This window comes from Chlamydotis macqueenii, chromosome 3 (assembly GCF_036417535.1).
Source record: "Chlamydotis macqueenii isolate bChlMac1 chromosome 3, bChlMac1.mat, whole genome shotgun sequence".
NCBI lineage: Eukaryota > Metazoa > Chordata > Aves > Otidiformes > Otididae > Chlamydotis > Chlamydotis macqueenii.
Window position 1 is genome coordinate 111,093,346 of NC_141558.1, and position 20,658 is coordinate 111,114,003.

At 38.1% G+C, this 20,658-nt stretch overlaps 1 protein-coding gene across 4 annotated transcripts in view; it reads left to right on the forward strand.

Moving 5' to 3' along the window:
- ZDHHC14 (zDHHC palmitoyltransferase 14) overlaps window positions 1-20,658 on the forward strand; it is a 113,597-nt gene that overhangs the window by 62,604 nt on the left and 30,335 nt on the right. For all 4 annotated transcript variants that reach the window (XM_086745875.1, XM_086745877.1, XM_086745876.1 and 1 more), the window contains exon 3: window positions 14,332-14,490. In XM_086745875.1, the coding sequence (XP_086602001.1) occupies window positions 14,332-14,490 (159 nt within the window). The remainder of the gene's footprint in view (window positions 1-14,331; window positions 14,491-20,658) is intronic.

A 20,658-nucleotide genomic window follows, 5' to 3' on the forward strand; every position in this document is an offset into this window, starting at 1 on the left:
AAAAAATGTAATGACTTGTATTCACTGTTTTAGGCCTTTATGAGCGTTTAGCAGAGGAAAGGTAACAAGTTTGTTTTTAAATACATACATACTTCAGTGGTTGTTTAATAGTTTCATAGTGATTAAAAAATCTTGTCTAAAGGGCTCAGTTTCAGAAAACTGAGTTTTATTTTCTGGAAATATGCACGTTATCTTTGGTGTGGATTATTTTAAGAAGAAGCAGGTTTTCAAAATATAGTGATGAGTTCACTGATCGCCACTGCAAGGAGATAATTTTCTTTCACCAGATTTGGAAGGTCCTGACCACAGCTGTTAGACTATGTTATATGTTAAGATAAAAAGGTGTCTGTCTAATAGACAGCATTTTGTGTATTTCAAAGTGTTTGGAGTTCAGTTCTGAAGTGGAATCAATGCATTTGCAGAATGCTATGTGCAGCAGCTAATTGTGCTTACTCTGTATGCTCTTTGCCTAGGTTTGCGGCTTTTGGAGCTGTGTGATCATGTGAGATGGTTGTTGAACTTTGTGGGAAGGAAATCTTTTCTCATGGGTGTGGGAAGTCTGAGATGTATAGTTCACCAAATTTTATAGAACTGGTATAGCTTTCAGAAAACAGTGTATTCTGCTGGCATTCACTTTTCAGGAAGAAAACCTACATTGCTTTTATACATTGTTTGGAATAGTTGTTCAGAGCCAGGAGCCAGCTGTCATTGCCATGACAGGAAGGTGACATTTAGCCAGTCAGGACTTAGCTTTGGGCAAGGACCATGCTGTACATAGTATACAGGGAAGAAAACTGCTAGACCCTAGATGACCCAGATAGCTCAATCCCAGATGGATAAATTTAAATTCATATAGATTTATTCTGTTTGCTTACTTTCCGATATGGCACTCTGGATTATATAAAGAAAAATTTCCGTCAACCTGACCTTACATGCCATAAAAAAATGCAAACAGAAATGGAGGAGCATTGTGAAACCATATTATCACTACACTCAAAAAAAATCCATTAAAAATTAATATGGAATGTGTTTATACTGAGGAACTGGAATTCTCTTCAAACACAATAATTTCAATCCTTGTGTAATAGAAGAATTCCTAATATTCATAGAATCCACATATGTGGAAAACAGATGCCAAAGCTCAAATTTGTGTTATTGGAAAAGCTAACAGATTTCTTAGGAAGACTGATTTTAGAGCTTGTTTTTTAGCTTTTGCCAGTGCTGTTGCTGCAAACATTTTCCAGAATCAAATACTGGGTATGTAATGTGCTGCATAGAAGTAAGTTGCTATAATGGATAATGGCTTTATTTTTATAGCTGGGAAGGAAAGGATGCAGAGTGGGAAAAAAATGCATCTCAGAACTATTTGGGGAAATGTGGAGAAAATTATAATTTCCCCTCCTTTCTCCTTTTTGCCTCCACCTTGTTTCAGAAAAAGTTATTCTCTCTGTAGCAATCACTTGTGGGAGGGGGATGGAATTCAGGTAGGTATATTCCCTAGTGTTGCCAAAAAGAAATGCCCCTTTATGTCATAAAATGGTTTTATAATTTATAGGTAACCAATAGTTTAAAATTTAGTGTTTTCCAGAAAAAGCCATTTTGAAATAGAGCTTCCTGTGTAACTGTTTTATTACTGTCATAATTACTGTGACAGCACGCCAGTATTCAGTGTTTTTTGAAACGGTGTTTTCCTTTAGATTTATTAATACAATATTTGGGGAGCAGTGGACATTCTTTGCCTATTTCAGTACTGGAGTTCCCAGTGAAATATCTTATGATTGGAAGGTAAATATATTTATTAGATATTTGAAATTATATCTTTCTAATTGAATAATATTCCATAAGACTTACTTGAAGAACTTAGATTTCATAAGTTGGCCACCATGACCTCTTCCAGCTGTTTCACTCCAGCAATCCAAGCACTCCTATTTTTTTTCTCTTCTTGTGGTGAAACACAAGTAGTCTTAATTTACCAGTCATCATCCTGAAGAGTAACAGAATCTAAGCCGTTTCCAAAGAATAAAAGTAGATATTTTTCATCCCTAATATGAGTTACTTAAGACGTTTAATAAAGGAAGCAGTGCTGCATTCTAAATAAAACAAAACATGAGTGATACTTTAAAACATTTAAATTAAGAAAAAAAAATGTTTCTATTAAAGTTCACCTTTATCAAATTTGGCATTTAAAGGCAGTTTAAAAATGAAAGCTTAACAACTGTTAGACAAATACCAAACTTGTTTTTAAATTACCACCTATTTCTACTGAGCAACACACATACCATCTTACTTATATGTATACAACCAACCCATTTGTGTTAGTCGGCCTTTTACCTTCTCAGAGAAGCGGCATTGTGCGGGACACTGTTGTACCTCATCAGAAGAGATTCTTGTTAGGAAAAGGCTGGAGCACCATAGGAGGACACTGTATGTAAGTCTGCACTCATGAAGCATATTTAAACCGGAACTAGGAGAAGGGAAGACTTTTGTGTCCAAGCCTGTTGACCAACCATCTTTCTTTCACTTTTTATATTAACAAATTTCATTAAACCCATTTTTTTTTTGGCTAAGGATAGGATTTCAAAGTTGGTTAGAAGCAAGATTTGCAGGCAAATTTTCGGGCTTCTTGCTGCTGGTGTTCTGTTTTGGTTTTCTCTGTAATGGGACAAGTATTGATGATTGAGAGAATAATTTATTCCTACTATTACATGAGATCACTGTAAGGAAAAACTGGAGCATAACTATATACGAAAAAAAAAATTGAGGGAAGTTTTCTTAACTGTGGTTAAAGTAAGGATGTAGCTGTTGTTGCTTCCCTTAGTGAGAACAGTTTGCCGAGTGAAAACAAATTACTGTCGGTTTAGAAGAGAAAGACAGGTATGGTGTTTTGAATTGTGCCTCATATACTGATGGCTGGTAGTTCAGTTATAGAAAAATCATAGCCCTAATTCCTTAAATTGTTTGAAAATTAATGAAATAAGATCTTCCCAAACAGTGGGAGGCTTTTGCACCTGCATTTGAGAAAGGAACAGGGAGGAGGAGAAGATGCTGAAAAGAGTAGTAGTATCCATCTCAGTACTGTCCTATGTTCCCTGTCATCTCTGTAGGTATTTTCTGTTTCAGTGTCTGTTTCTTTGAATTTCTTGAGTCCCTTAGGCAGAAAATGAAATTAAAATCCAGTAATGAAGCTGCTACTGGAATTTACTTTCTGATTACCTACTAGTAATAATGACGGTGCAGTTGGGAAAGAATTTTCAGAACAAAAACTTGTATAATCTGTTCTTTTTATGTAAAGCTGTTGGGCTTTCAAATGGAAATTTAACTTTCCAGCAATTATGTATAAAGATGATAAAGATGACGGTCTGCTAAATGAGATTGCAAGTGAGTTGTTGAAAAGTAGATATTAGGATGTACTTATTTTGCTATGACAGATATTTTTCACCAGTATATCCAGGTAAAATCACATTTTAAATATGCTTTTATTAAAGGATTTTTCCCAGTTTAACCAGGGCAAGTGAATTCCTCGGTTTTTAGGTCCAGTGCCCATATATGCAATATTGAATTGTATCTCTGGTTTTGAAATGGACATGGTTTAATAGTCACTTTACAGTTTTTATGATGTGCAGTTTAAATCTCTGTTCTTACAGAATGGCAGATATAAAAACAGGCTATAAATATTATCTGAGTGTATTCTTGGTTCCGTTTAAGGATGAGGTATTTCGAATGCTTGCTAATTGGCATAGAATGTGGCTTTGCATTATTTTCTTAACCCAGTGGTTATAAAGACAAAAAAAAAAAATCAAAAGGAGCAGTAAATTGTTCTTTGAGTAATGAAAAACTGAACAGGTAAGGTAGAAGGCAGCACTATAACAATGCCTTGTTATTAGGGCCTTGGCACAGAAACAAGTTACCACAGTTTGCTCCAAAAAGGTCTTTGGGTTTTGGTTCCTGTTTCTGGAGGATCCTGTGCTTTCTGGTGTTTAGAGTCTGCTCTGGGTCTCTTTTCTGCCTGTTATTTGTATTGCATCTCCTAGGCACATACACCTTCAGTTCTGTCCTGTCTTTCCTATACTTCTGTTCAGCCCAGCCTCCGTGGCTTTTATCTGATCCTGCCTGGTTGCACCTTCTGTTGTCTATCACTCCTTCCTCTTTTTCTGGTCCTTCCTTCCACTCAGTTTTTTACTCAGCTTGTGTTTCTGTGATGGAATTTCCTCAAAGCTTTTCCTTTCTCTGGGTTGGGCAGCTGCCTCCTGTTTCTCGTGGAGGTGGTAGGAGGGAGAGCCAGGTTCCTTGCCCTGAGTGAGTGACTGCAGCAGTCTCCAGTAAACCCTGTTCTGCTGGAATGCAACATCCTTGGTTTTGATGGAGTGTTCATAATCTGTTCCTAAACAGAGTTAACATGTGCTCTGCAGTAAAGAAAACTGAAAGTTAACTCTGTAGCTCTTAAGAGGCTGCTGCTAAGGATATCTGAACTGTGACCTCCCACCTCCCTCACCCTCCCACTTTTCTTCTGCCAGAATTTGTGCAATTGCATACTGAGCTCAAAGGCTACAGCATGTGCTAGGTTTCAGCTTTCTTCAAATTCCCTACTATGATAGAGGTATTAAAATGTTTGCTATTCATCCAAGGTTCAGAAGTGGTTAAATTGTCTTGCTTAAGCATCTGAAAACCTCAGAAATAAGGTATATAGCTTAGGCTACAAAAACTCACCAAGTCTTTTTTTTAAGCATAAAAATATGGAAAAATATAATTGAGCATTCATTCAGCACCTTTTCCTCCTTTCATTTCTTTCAATGAATCCTTTACCTAGAATAAGGTACCAGCTTTAGTCCAAAATACAGACACAGGTTCCTGTTCAAGGAATTGCTTATTTACCTTGTGTTCGAAGAAACATTGACCTATGTCAGAAATAAATTATTTTAAATAAGCAGCTGACAATAATATTTTTTTCCTTAAAGAAAGAGTCTGACAGATATAGAATTTGGGCTAAATACAAAATGAAAAATATCAATTGGATACTGAAAAAAGACAAAGAGTGTATTAAAAAGTTGATTAGGAGAGTCAAAATGTTTCCGTGTGTGACTGTTTCAGAACTTGCGTTTACAAGTTTTTTTTTTAAATTGTAGCACAAGACTTGCTTCACAGGTTCAGAGTGATGAACTGATCAAAACCACTGTCCTTTCTTCAGCGGTAGCAAAACCAGTAGTCTTCCAAAAAGGGCTAGTGAGGTCTTGAAGTGAGCAACTATATTGCCAGCAAACGTGGACTTTGGGACTCAAGTTCCCAAACATGAGGGTTTATGGCAAGTCTAGTGGAGAGAAACAAGCTAGGTAGCTATAAAAAAAATCCTTCTGCCCTAAAACTGTAATTCTGGAATCAACAATGGAAATGGAAAGAAACCTCTTTGTAGTCTTAAAATATATTTTTTAATGTGCCCAAAGAAAGATATGTCCTAGTGGAGTGACATCTGTGTAGCAGAAAAAGCTGGATGGCCCATGCATTTCAAAATTAATCTTCTACTTGCTCCACAACTATCATTCTGGTTTGATTGCCTTGGAACTGTGCCTTTGAACTTGAAGCACCTACTAACGATGGGATGCAAGGTTAATAGTAATATATTTCTAGGCAAGAGATTCTTCAGACAAATCACCCAAAAATAATGCCTTTACCAAATTGTTTATTTTCTAAAATTTGTGCACGTAACATGTTAATGTGTCCAGCCTGTGGCTTTACTTTATTCAAGTCCTTCTTAGATACTTGAGACTTTCTCTGCCCTACCTGTCTCTTTGGGAAGCAGCCTCACAGACATTACAGATGCAGTGAGAAACGGTTATGTCCCAATAGCTACTCTGATTTAAGAATGCTATTTTGAAGTTCTTTTAAAGCTTATTAAACTTTATTTTTGTACATCACAAAGCATAGATTAGGATGAACTGATTAAGGACAACACTTCTCAAAATAAGACCTTCTAAAGAAACTGCCAGTACTCCATTCATTCAAGTGACTTTTTGGAAACAAAGTGGTCATGCTGACAGCGTGCAATGTTTCCACCTAGTCTGTCACCTTTTTTCCAGGTGAAGGTGGAGAGCAGTGGTGCTGCTCTTTACACCACCAGGGTACAGGAATGGAAATCAGTTGTTTCTTGAGGATTTGGTGAGGTGGTAGTAGCCCAGCCACCATCTGTGTTCATAGGAAAACAAAAAGTGAAAGGAATTGCAAAAAAGTTAAGGATATCCACAAAGGAAAAGGGGCCTCTGTAATTTAAAAATATTATATTAAATGCACATCATCAAGCTATCCTCATACAGAGGAAGGTTGTGAAGTGTAGTAAGAGGTCATTCTGTCTGTATTTGTGGTTTTATGAAGATTGCAATCAAAAAGACACTTGTATCAGAAGTGGTAACGGGTGAGTGTAAAGAGGTGGCACAAGCGTGTATGGAAGGCGTCGGAAAGGCAAAAAGGGAATAAAGTTGGTAACAACCAGCAAGGAACAGCAGAAGGCAACAGGACGGGTTCTGTTGGAGGTCAGAGGAAGAAAGAGAAGCTGAAAGCATGCTGTGTAATTGGGAAATGAGAAATAACAGAGGGCAAGCTGAAGGATTCAACACTCTGCTTTGATCTCAGAAGAGAACAGCACACTTCTTGCCAGTTGATAGGAAGTGCGGGTAGTAGTAGTTAAAAGAAAAAGGAAAAATCTGACAGTCTCCTACACTGTATCTATGTCTGTCTAATATTCTACTCTATCACTAGAAACTATTCTCTGTCTGGAAAGACATGGAGCAAACTGCTAAATGATCAAATTGCAAGAATTGGGCCTGGCAGGGGATGGCATTCATGGCCGTTTAAGACTCAAAACAAGCAACAAAGTTCAAGAGCAAATTAAGTGTAACCAAACTGATGTTCTTCATTGAAAGAGTAACCATCTTCATAGAAAAGAAGCAGCAAATGTGCTAAATTTTGACTGTAGTACAGCTCTTGATACTGTCCTGCATAGGATTCTTTCTATATAAATTTTGGAAATCAGTTCTAGATTAAATTACTACAAAGTCAATGAGCAACTTCCTGTAAAGATACTCTAGTGGTAAATGGTAAGTGATCGAGTAGGAACAGTAAGTGATCAAGCAGGATCTTGCAGAGACTGTGTGCTCAAGAAAAAGGGAATGTGCTTAACTATGAAATTGATGCTGAGCTGGGGGAATTTGCAAGCACTTGGCAAATTTGGGGAACAAATAAAAAATGCATGATGACAAATGGAAATCAAATACTGACAACAAGGGGGCTATAGTGAATGGTACAGTAAAAGGGGACTTTAGTGTTATCTGCGAACAGACTGAGTCAGCATCGTCATATGACAAAAAGTGGAAATTCTTTTTGGGATGCATTAGAAGAGTCATTGCACAAACTGGGAGAAGTGACATTCTGTAATACCTAGTGATGGTGAGGGCACAGATCACTGTCCAATTTTTGACACCATGTGTGGAAACTCAAGAGGAAGGCAGCAAAACAAAGAAGTCTAGAAAACATGATCTGTAAGACTACATTTGAGACTTCTCCACAGTTCCTTGCCTGTCTTTCATTTGTTTTGAAATGCACAATTTGATTTCCTTAGAGCCTTATAAAATTAAACCTGTGCCACAGCATAGGCATTTCGTAGAATTGACAATAGCCTGAACAAAGACATACTGCTTGTGGGTATAACGTGGCTATGTTTTACTTTCTCTCCAAAGGTGGAATACTAGCTTGATAGGCTAATAGTCATACCTGATACTGCATGCTTTAAATGACATTCTTAAAATAAATGTAGTGAAATTACTTTGTGCATCAGGTAGGTCTTTCAGAAAGCCTGTACTCTCTGTTTCTTTCTCTCAGCAAGTCACTAAAGATCACATTTTGTTCTGGGAGCGAGAATACCTTTCACATGAATTTTTAGACTTTAAGAGGATGATGTAATTCTGTGTTCTGGTTTTATTTAGTGAGGGGAGGGCTATGATGGTAGCTCCTGCAGGAAACTGCTAGAAGTCGCTCCCCTTTGTTTAGTGGACTCGGACGGGCCTAGGGCGGACCCGCTGCGGGCCAGGGCCGAGCCAATTGGTAGCAGAATGTTCTATGATAACGCCTCTGCGATAACGTATTTAAGAAAGAGAAAACAGAAAAAAAACAAGAAGAGATGTGAAGAAGCTGAACGGGGACAGAGAGGCACGAGCTTTGTGGGCCTTGCAGGCCTCACCCTCTGGCCTCCCGCCAGGGGGCCGTCTGGGCCTGACTCGGCCCGGCCCGGCTGCAAGAAGTGGAGAGGAGATGTAAAGAGACCTGAGAGGCGTCTGCCAGCCTGTTGTGAAGAATTTTCTTGTGAGAGGAACGGCTGCAGACACCAAGGTCAGTGAAGAAGGAGGGGGAGGAGTAATGCAGCTCCTCCCCTGCAGCCTGTGATGATGACTATCGTGGAGCAGGCTGTCCGTTGCAGTCCATGGAGGCCCACGGAGGAGCAGAGGTCCACCTGCAGCCCATGGAGGACCTCACATCGGATGCCTGAAGGAGGCTGTGGCCCATGGAGGGCCTGCTGGGGCAGCCGTCTGGAGGGGCTGCACCCAATGGAAGAGATGACCCATACTGGAGCAGTTTCACGAAGGACTGTGGCCTGTGTGTTGGGACCCCATGCTGAAGCAGGGGAGGAATTGTGAGGAGTTCTTCCCCCAAGGAGGAAGCAGCAGCATGAAACAACATGTGATGGACTGACCATAACCTCCATTCCCTGTTCCCCCCTGTGCCACTCAGGGGGACAAGGTGGTAGAGATACTGTTAGGCCCAGGAAGAGGGAGGGGTGGTGGGAGGTTATCTTGTTCTCTGTCTCATTATCGTACTTTAGTTTTAGTAATAAATGAATAATTTTCCCGAAGTCGAGTCTGTTTTGCCTGTAACGGTAACTTTAAGGATTTTTCCCTGTCCTTATCTCAAACCTCGAGCCTTTTTCTAATATTATCTCTCCCTATTCTCTCGGAGGGTGAGGGAAGTGAGAGAGAGACTGCATAATCTGGTCCCGATCGAGGCTAAACTATGACTTTCTGCTCTTAAGAAAATAATACATAGTTTTTCTGAGATTGAGATAGTAAGTCTTTTATCTAAGGTCAGGATCAATATTTGGTTGGTATCTCTTGCTGGCTATCAGATGAAGAATTATGTGAAGAACATAGCAGTTGTTGGTTTCAGTCTAAGCCAGGTTCTGAGTATTGCTTGTTCCCGAGATTACTGTCTGGAAACAAGATGATGTTATTTGATTAAGTTATTTTCCCTAAAAAAAATAAATTACTCTTTCCTCTTGTGGCCCACTGTTGTTAAGCATGTGGCTTAGATTTAAGTGGTTAAACACAGAGGAAGACATTTCTTACAGGAGGTTTGCATTTTTGCAGGGTTTTTTTGTTTGTTTGTTTGTTGGTTGGTTGGTTTTTTACTCCAAATGCTATAGGTCATACGTAATTTTTTTTTTAATTGCACTATCTGTTTTTCTTAGCAGGAAACATTCCAACTACTTCAGGTTACTGACTTTTCTGATTATATTGTTTGAAGGTTGAAATTGTGTCCCTTTAAAGCTAAAGGCAAGCCTTGTATGATATGATTGTTAAGTTTGTGTAGAGACAACATGGAGAAATCTTATAGAGAGCATTTGTCCTAGGATCTTAGGAAAATTGACCAAAAAAGCAAGTGCTTGATTGAGCGGAAGAATCCTGGTGATATGTATACAAAACTCCAGTCCGTATGTCTCATCTGAACAACACCTCCCATTTGTTTTCAGCATGGTAATTTGAGAGATCTAGGTGGAGTTTGTCACATTAGAAGGTTGCTAGACTGTGCTGTATCTCCATTAAATCATAGAATCAGAAAATGGTTTCACTGGGAAGGGACCTTAAAGGTCATCTAGTTCCAATCCCCCTGCCCTGGACAGGGACACCTTTCACTAGACCAGATTGCTCAAAGCCCTATTCAACCTGACCTTGAACACTCCCAGGGATGGGGCACCCACCGCCTCTCTGGGCAACCTGTTCCAGTGCCTCACCACCCTCACAGTAAAGAATTTCTTCCTTATGTCTGATCTAAATCTACCCTCTTCCAGTTTAAGGCCATTGCCCCTTGTCCTGTCACTACATGCCCTTGTGAAAAGTCCCTCTCCAGCTTTATTGTAGATGCCCTTGAGGTACTGGAAGGCCGCTATAAGGTCTCCCTGGAGCCTTCTCTTCCCCAGGCTGAACAGCCCCAACTCTCTCAGCCTGTCCTCATAGGAGAGGTGCTCCAGCCCTCTGATCATCTTCATGGCCTCCTCTGGACCCTCTCCAACAGGTCCATGTCCTCCTTGCTCTGGGGGCTCCAGAACTGGACGCAGTACTGCAGGTGGAGTCTTACCAGGGCAGAGTAGAGGGGGAGAATCACCTCCCTCGACCTGCTGGCCACGCTCCTCTTGATGCAGCCCAGGATGTGGTTGGCCTTCTGGGCTGCAAGCACACATTGATAGCACATGTTGAGCTTCTTGTCTACCAAGTACCCTCAAGACCTTCTCCTCAGGGCTGCTTGTTCAGATACCTTGGGCCTGCAAGGATATGGCTTGTGTGTTTGGGGGTTTTGTAATAGGGTAATAAAAATGCTGGAGCCCCATCTAGTGCATGAATATTTAATGCTGCTGGAGAAGATATAAAATGTGTCAGAACAGAGAGGATGGAAGGCAGTCCCATTAGTGGGAAAAATTTACTTTTTTTTTAAAATAACTTGCATTGCTACATCAGTAATGGATTGGAAGAGAAAAATGTAAAACTAGTGTTAAAACAGAGGTTTATTTGGGGAAGGTGATTCTATAAAGCTTAATCTTATTGTGCCTTCAAGGGACCGCATATATTAGAAGACTGAACTGTGTTAGAACCCAAGTATGAGCAGTCCAGTTGAAGGCTAATTACAGTCTGAAAAATCACTGTCAGACCAGGGCACTTTTAGCACATTTAGGTTAGATAAATCGGATTAAATCCAAGCACGTTTCACCTTGCCCTGTTGCTTGTTTCCAGAAAAAAAAAATTGTTAATAAACAGAAAAAATGGGACTTGCAAGTTTGGTTATGCAATTTAGGATAGTGCATAAAATCCTTACTCCACTGAAAGTCAGCAAGGCTGTTTTCATTCATTTAATTTGCATCAGCATTCACCCTTGGGTTTTGAGATTAATTTTCCTCAGAGAGCTGGGATTTGCTGTCCCCGTGAACTTGAACTTCCCTGCAAAGGTTTGGAAGGAAATCCTCTTATAAAAACCAGTATTGTAAGTATAATGGGCTGACCAGTAGTCTCCCTTCTTCACCAGAGAAGAGGGAAGTTGCTTTTGAGATTCTGCCAGAGCCCATTTTAAAATAAAATAGATACAGCACACTTTTTAACTTCTTGAAAGGTGGGGAAAGATTGGTTTTAGTCAATGTGTGCATTTCTTTAGAAATAAAGGAGTGTTTTGCTTCTAAACAATTCACCTTGACTGGTTTAAGTAATTTTCTTTCAATGATTATCTACATATTCAGGAGTAATAAGATTTTGTAGAAGAAGAAAATCTCAAATATTAGTGTTATTTTAGGAAATTCAATCCAGCAGTATATTAAGCTACACCTGTATAAAATTCAGGCTTCATTAGTATTTTTGACAATTATGCACCTAAATTTGAGTATGACTATCAAGTGGAAATCATTGGTTTACTAATGAACATGTTATGCATGCACGTGTTAAATGCTTTATTGGATAAAAAGCTAATTAGGGCTGATGACCTACGTTTTTGTTCACAATTTGTCTGTCTTGACCAGACTATGGTCAGAAATTAGCATAACACTGTTTTGTAAGGCTCATGGACTTACAGAAGGACTAAGACTGTGACAAACCTGCTGTGATTATGTCACCGAAAGTACAGTGTATTAAAATATATTTCTCTTTCTCAGTCATAGTAATTAAAATCAGCTATAGGGGTTTTTTAATACCAAAAACTGACTGTGGTGTTTTTCTCCCCTGAAAATTATTGTCTTACGTAGATCTGCACTAGTACTGCGGGTTATTTATTTCAGCATTTTATGCAGCCTGTGATAACTTGCTCTACAGAAGCTTTCACTGTAAATATGGAAGCTTTTTTAATGTAATCTCTGAATCATAAGAAAATCTTCCCTGTTTTATGGATTTAGGATTCATCCATGTCTCTGTAAACCTTTAAATAGTATAAGCACAGTTGTGCTATGCCCTCAAAAGAACATCTTTTCAGTGTTGTTCTGAATTAGGATGCAAAAATAAAAATTATTTAACTTAAACGGTTGTGTCATGAGGACAAACAAACTGTTATACAAGCAAAGAAAAACATATTTTTTTACTATAACCTGAAGAAAGTAAATTATTTCTGTTGACCTCATCAAATTCTTGTATTTGATGAAGTGCTTTAAAATCACAATCCTTTAATTAATGTGTTTCTCTTAAATAACATAACTGTTAAAAAACCCAACGAAACAAACCAGAAATAGGAAACTTCAGAAAATATCCATATTGCACATGAAACAATTTTTATTGTCTAGTTATGCTTCAGCATATAAATATACTGGCATTGTAATGCAGTACTTTTTTAATCAAAACCAGTGCCAAGTAGTGTTGGCCTTGAGGTCAAAATCAGTATTATTGACGGTTATGGGAGCCAGGCAGTAATCACCGCTTCCATGTGCGGATCATAGGACCTGGCCCAGCATCCCAGGAACATTGCAGGGCTCGTTTTAGGTCTAGCACAGCAAATGTCTGTGCCTCATCAGGGCCTACTAGGCTGCTTCTAAGCTGCTGTTTCTTCAGTATTCACTGCTTCATTCTCATAAGGGATGCTTACGAGCTTCACACCCCGATTCCATCATTCTCATCAATGAGAATCTCCTTCCACCCTGTTCTCCAAGAGCGTCTTCTGAAGTCCAGTTGTTTCAACGGTCAGGTTTACAGTGGTGTCCCACAAACACTTTTATGGATGCATAATTATGGAGTGGGCGAGCACGTTGCCAGTGAGAACTTCTCAAGCTGGATTAGCTGCCAAAGCTAGCATATTGTATAAGTGCACTTTTGCTAGCACAGCTATGCTGTCGCTAATTTGAATGCCTTGTTGGGTCGAAGGCTTTCTAGTAGCCCCCTTGGAAAAATGTGCAGTTTGTAGGCTGCGTAAATATGTCTGCAGACCTGGTAGAAATTGTAATGTGAGTGATATTTCTAACAATTCAAGCTCAAATACAACTCATGGAGCTTTTAGTAGCCTGTCATCCGGCCCTACGCTTGTTCAACATGAAAGTGAGCGGGACAACTTAAAACACAGTTGTGCAGGTGACTGTGACTTTGAAATGTAGTTTCATTCATGTGCTGGAAAATAATTTGTTTTACTTCCCTGTTGTTCTTGCTGTTCTGCCTGTTGAAGAGTAATAATTTCGGCTTTTTCACTTCTGTGGTTTGATTTGATTGTGATTACGCAAGAACAGATAAACTGAGAAAAAGGTACCACTTTTACATGTTCAACTTTCAGAGTATAGCTCAGCTTTGGTGCATTTTAAGGACAAAATTGAACTTTAATGATTTTTCCTAACCAGTCCTTTAGTTGCTGGAAAAAGGAATGCTGATTGCTGATTTGCTAAAATAAGCAAAAGCAAGCAAACAAACAAAACCCCGAACCCCACCACTTGTACCAGATGAGATAGTTGGAAACTATTTTTATGGAACAAATGAACTTCAAGATGTATAGAAGTAACACTGGGAGTTAGACTTTCGAACTCTGAAACAGCAAGAGCTGTGAAATATGTGGATGTGCCCCACTGTATCACAGCATTTAAGAGATCTCAAAGTGATGATTGATCTTGTTTCTACCATACGCCAAGCTCTAATGGCAGAGTCACTGTTGCCGCACTTGTAGAGGGACTTTTTGTTATTACAGGAATGCTAAAAAGTTCAGGAAAATGCTAAAGATAACTTGTCCAAGTTTTACCATCCTGCACCAACAGTCATAGTTGTCTTCAATGTATTCTCTATGAACTGTTAGGGGGTATGAAAATGTAAAAGTTTTGGGATCAAGGTAGCTGTCAGCCTTTTGAAACTGGGTTTGGATGGTTTCTTTAATACAAATTGATTGGTTAGGGATGCTGCTTGTAATTAACTATCTTTTTGCTACATATTATTTTACAAGAATAAGGAGAGGGGAAAGTTGTTTATTTTGAGTGTGTTAATATAAATTTGAAACTTGCTATATATGTCTATCAAGGATGGTTCTGTGCATGCACCATAGCTCACGTGAAAATTTAATGTGTTTTATTTCCCTGTTTAGATATTGCAAATGGCTCCAGTTCAGGAGGATACCGCCCCCCTCCCAGAACAAAAGAAGTGATCATCAATGGACAGACAGTGAAACTAAAATACTGTTTTACTTGCAAGATTTTCCGCCCACCTCGTGCCTCACATTGCAGCCTTTGTGATAACTGCGTAGGTGAGTAAAAAAATGATATAGCACATGTTCAATTTAGTAGCTTAGATATTGCTATGAATACTTTTGGTATGAGAGAGAAAAGAATCACAGTTAGTGTCAAGATTACTCATGAGGTCACTTGCTGTGTTCATCCTTCTTTCCTACAATCTCTGGTAAATGTTAAGAATTTTAGAGAAGACAGACGAGGAGATTTGGCCTAACAGATTGATGTTGCTAATCTAGGAAGGAAAAAATATCTTCTGATGGATACACCTTTCCTAACCTAGGGCCTTCTTGTCCACAAGACAAAGAACACACTCGATTTGAATAGGGCTGCATAATATGTGTGATGAACTTTCCAGTGCAGAGAACCAGGCTTTACGGGAGTCTCAGAATTGTTTCCTTCACCAGACTAAATGGAGAGCAAGGAGCTGCTTCTCCAGTTTGCTTCTCAGACTAACTGTAAAGCACGGTTCAAACAGTTAGGGCTTGCACTGTGACCAGAATATACACTATAGGTGGTTCTTACCTTTGAACAGTTTTAAGACTAGAAATTTTAAAGTCAGAATCCATGAGAAATTAATGGGCAAGCATGCTGTTTTGAGAGTAAGTAGATGTTGTCAGGGTCTAAGTATATTTTGTAGTGATAAGGTTTATTTTTTCCTTGGAATATCCTATCTTTTTTCGTGGCTGTTTTCTTTGGAGGGCAGAGAAGGTGACGAAGATACGCTTGGATTTAAAAGCAAACAAAAAAAAACCCCACCAATCAAATCTGAGTAGTTTTCTAGTTAATTAGATCACATTTAGAGTTTAGTGCAGCTGATTAGCACGCTGTCGAGCCTGGATCTTAAGCATTCAAGAGAATAATGTAGAAAGATGTCTCCAGCTGAGAAATGTAATTGCAGCATTCAGCACTGATATTTTTAGATATAAAGCAGTCACTGGAAGAATTACAGTTTCGTGTTTAGGTGATATTCATGTAGAGAGTACACTTAGATCAGACTGAAAACTTTAGCCTTTTGGCTTTATACAATCGATAGCTATCTATAGATGGTTCATTCAGTAAATAAGATTTTCTGATGTGTTTGAATTTTATAAGTGTTGTAAAAACTATTGAAGTTGGCTAGTAGGGATATTTATGAATTGTACTTGACACATTTTCAGAAAAATATCATTTCAAATGAGTAATCTGGACATTACATTACGATGTTGTGGTATTGTTCAGGAAACCTGATAATGTGAAAATGCAGTTGTTGACCAGTGCAGTAAATAAAAGTTAAAGGCTGTTCTCTTTACCAAGAGAGTGCATAAATAAGAGTAACTCCCACACACGCATCCTGAAGCTTATTTTAAAATAATATTTCAGGTTTTTTAATAAACTGATATGAAGAATTTTTCTATAGGTTATTCTGTAATCTGGTCGTGTCCCTTTATTACTCAATTTGGAAAACCTACTCTGTGAAACATACAATTAGTGATTGGGGAAACAACTTAAACAATTTTTATCTTTTGATTATGTTTGTGATGAAGCAGCAGATGGAAATTGTTATGGATGTATATCACAAAATAATTTGAGCAAATGACTTATTTAAGTGATAATCATATCCGAGAAGATTAGTCTTTCCTGCTCATAAAATAGGTGTGATCATTGTAATTTCCTCTTGCACACTTTTTAACTTGAAATTATTTGTTTTAAAATAATTCCATCCATTTATTGGAATGAATTTGCTGTGATTTTTCTCCTCAGTGTTTATAACAGGAACTCGAGTAGACTGTGACTTTTTTAGGGTACATTGCATAGTACTTTTGTTTCCTGATTGGGTACAGGTATTTGTCATCTAAATATTCAGATGTATTGAATGCAAAAAGTGAAATGTACAAGTACTTGCAACTAATTTTCTATTAAAAATAGGTGTCAAGAAAATCAGATTGCTCATGTACTTGTGGAAAACTAACAGTCTAAGAGTGTACGCTTAATCAGAATGTGTTACGCAGTTTACCTCCACTATTAAGTTAGAATTGTCTACATGGTTATGCTTTCATTTAGTTTTAATTTATTAATAAATCTTATAATAGCAATGAGTATTCTTGAGCCCCTATTGATTTGCTAGTTCCTTACTGATGTAACTAAACCAATGCAAAAATATTCCTACTTCACATGTATAAGGATATTTAAGTAACTTAAAATTGCAGCTCGCTACCAGTATAGCTGTGCGTTGCTTTTTACCACATAGTTTGTGAAGCTTTTGCTGCACAGTTACAAATTAACTGCAGAGACTATGTGATACGGGAATGGAGTCTGTCTTCAAACCAGCACTCACTGCTCAGAAAAAAACCACTGTGCTACTTTTACCTAAAAGTGTTTTATGATACAGGGCAAATGTGAATGAATGTGAAATAGAGGTTCTTTCATTCTGTGTTTTCTATGGATGCTTTTCATTCTCTAAGGAATCCTTAGCAGTGTTTCAAATATTTAAGTACATAAAAAAATTCGAGGATTTTCCCCCTTTTGAATTAATCCTAACTTTCTAGTTGTCTAGTAAGCATATCTGTTACTTGATCTTGTTTCTAATTTTAATTTCATCATTAATTTTTTTATAAATTGCTACGTAGTATATGTAGATAACAATATGAAGAAATAGCTTTTAAAAAAAAAAGCAAACTAATTTGAGTTCTACCCATAGGTTTCTTTCAACACATTTTTTTTTCCACTGAGACTGAAAGCTCGTTTTTTTGAAATTGGATGTCACAACTTAACTTTGAAATGTTTTCATTAGGATTACTAAGAAATTAGTTTGATTTTTCAGATATCACCAATGAACATGACAATGGCATACCAGTATATCCAAAGTTTCGGTTCATGCAGCAGCCCGTTTTCTGCCATGGCCAGAGTGGATCCCTGGGGAAGAATGGGAGAAGAGGGCGAGCACATGGGAATGCTTCTGGCTGAATATTCTCACCCTGGGGGCTTATCCCTTGCTTTTCAATAGCTCTTGATGGATCCTAGTTGGCCACCTTTGTACCCAATATAAACTCTTTGAGATGGGGAACCAGGATGCCAGTAGTGCTGAAGGTGCACATACCGCACTGGCGTTTTCTGTCAATGTTTCTGTTTTCTGTAGGAGACAGGATTTCTCTCACTTGTAAGTCTGATTGTTTTTTTTCTATAGATCCTAAACATAAGACCAAGTGTCAAGATTTTGACAGAAATTTTTGACAGAAAACATGCTATATTAGAAGACAATAGACACCCCTTTCTGGTTAAATCATTGCTTGTGGAAAGCACTTCTCCCAGGCAATTGTAGGCATTGTCTTTTAGTTTTGGTCACCTGGACACTTCCTCTAGGAACAAGTTAGGGTTTTTAACTCTCTTCCTCCTCGGTTGGGTGTGCGCCGGGCACTTGTTTGGTTCCCAGTGTGTGACGGTGTTGTATTGACAAGAGCGGGGACGTAAGGAGAGATTGTTAAGCAGTGAGGCCTTTCACTGTGCACTCTTCATACCTATCAAAGTGATTCTAAACTGCTGCTGCCATTGAAAATGTCACATTAATATACTTGCAAATGAATTTGTTGTTAATTAGTCAATATTTATTATTGGAGGTAGCAGTGAAGTAAGCTATGTGACAATGTAGTTTAATTACTATGAGCTGTCCTACGGCAATGACTGGATGTTTTCCTAATAAATCAATTGCTGTTTTTATTAACAAAATTAAACATGTTTATTTTATTTTTTATGAATAATATTAGCCTACCATTATTAAAGTTGCAACTGATTTTCTTAAAATAAATAAATAAATAAATAAATGGAACCCACCCAAATAGCTTAGCTGTCCTGGACAGTATCTAGACAATTGTGGGAGTGAAATATTTGTTGAGTGGCCCTTGTGTTTGTGTTTCTGATTGACTTTTTGTTGCAAATATCCGTGCACATTATTAATTTATTTCATTAATAGAGGCCCATCCTTCCCAGTGCTACACTGCTGTTTCAGTTTGCATCACCTTGTAGAGATCAGTGCAGTGTCCAGAATGTAATCTGGAGTAAACCTTTGGTGAGTGAGTGTTTCCTGAGTCTAAACTTGAGACTAGAAGGCTCATTCTGGGTTTTCTTGGGGTGTTTTGATTTGGGATCAGGGTACAAAATTACTGAAGCTTAGTGATTTAAAGGATCCATTGTGCATTGTCTGTAACAGATGTTCTAAAATAACATCAGCGTGCATATAAATGTAACTTGCCATCGCTCTTTTGTTATTCACCAATTTTTTTTATAAATGTCTACTCTGATTTCATTCTACAAAAGTAACAGTCATTGTCAGGGGAATGACAGTCACACAGGTGGATGTTGTGTGAGTTAAATTGGTCCATATGTTTGCTATTGCCAGGTGATGGCAAGTCCCATCAGTGGTTTTTTTTTTTAAATGTGGTTAAATAAACAATTTTCTTAGGAGTGATGACTTAGATCAGTGGAACTAAACATCTGACCTAAGGATAGTTTTTATGAATATGTTATAAATGTCAGATACAAGACTTTTTGTTAATTATGTGAAATTATCAGACTTTCTGAACTGATTGAAAAGGATTTAGTTCCATGGTCCTGTTGGCTTTTGTGCATGAGTACATGACCCTCAGCAGGCTGTTGGGATTGAACTGCTGTATCTTAGAAGAAGATAAATACTTTTTTTGTAATAGAAAATATTCCTTATATGGATTTTTAAAATCTCATTTGTTTTCCTAAGTATTTCAAAAGCAAACAAATTCTGAAGGTACCATCTGTCACACAAAATACCAAGTCAAAAAGTCTGAATAGATGTGGTCATGTCATGACATCATAGTCTTACAAAAAGCTGTAATTGTCATCATTACAAATAAGTGCAGATGTGTTCGTATCTCTACATAATTGTCCGTTGTGCATCCAGGACAATGGATCTTGTAGTCCTATGTTGTACTGCTACTATCAAAAAAATGGGCCAGCATTACTCAAAATTAATGCTGGCCCAGTTGAGTTGTTTGTAATGTGATTTTTATTTTTTTTTTTTTTACTGACGCAAGATTTGAATAGCAGGCTGTTGCCTTTTCCCAGTCCTGGAATACATGTTTGCATGTGTTAAATAAAGACAGTAAAATTCCGTTAATGCCTTTTTGCCCTACAAGGCTTTACTTGAATGGGAGGGAAGAATTAGCAAGTGAATTCTAACTTGTGCTCATTGGAATCTGCTAGTAACATGACCTAGATATTTTTGCATCTGTAGACTTTTTGTCTTTTTGAGACCTGCCTTCACATTAAGCTTTAGAAAATGTGTGTTGGCATGCAGTGACCCAATCAAGCAAAGGGAAAAGGAAGCAGTTAAATAACAATAATAATAATAATAATAATAATAAATGTTTCTGAGATCACAATGTGAACAGATGAGAAAAGCTGCAAGCTGAAGGGCCAAACTAGCCTACAAATGTTCCATATAAAACATGCTTTTTTGTTCCTTGTCCATTATCAAGCTTTTAATAGGTGTTTGAAAAGAGAGAGGAAAGCATTGGGGTTATTTTGTATGTGGTTTCCTGGAGTTTAGTGATGGAAAAATGGAAGCTGGACATTTAAGAATTTAAAGAGTCTGCTTGCTGTGCTGTGGAAAAGTAGAGATTTGACTCATCAGTTCTGAGCAGCAAGGAACATGCTTTGGTGTAGCTTCTGAAGGAAACACTCTCCATCTGTAAAACCATTGCTTAATTAAAATAGGAAATGTTCTCAGTTTTGTTTTCATCTGATATATCCAGCAGTTAATGTTTGTTAGGCAAGTTTTCAAATGTAAATGTTTCAGGAAAGGTAAAAACTGAGAGATGTGTCTAAAGTATGATGAAACTTGTATGTTCTTCTGCCATCAGGTTAGCATATGTTATTAGGTGAGTGTTAACGAGATCTCTGAGTCATGCTGGCAGCTTTTTCTTTTTTTTTTCCCCCAACCTGTGTGATTCTCTCCTTTCTGCCTGTCTACATAGCCCTTAGTAACACACAGCCATTGGTAAGTCAGTTTTTCTCACGAAGCAGTGAACAAAATAATTCCATTTTTCCTTTCCTGTCAGTTCCGGGAACTGCCCTGACTCATCAGCAGCTCAGACAATGAAAGAAGGAAGCAGGATGAAGTGGCAGGAAAGGCAGCATGTGTCCATCTCTTTCACTGCTACCAAGCTTTTTGATTG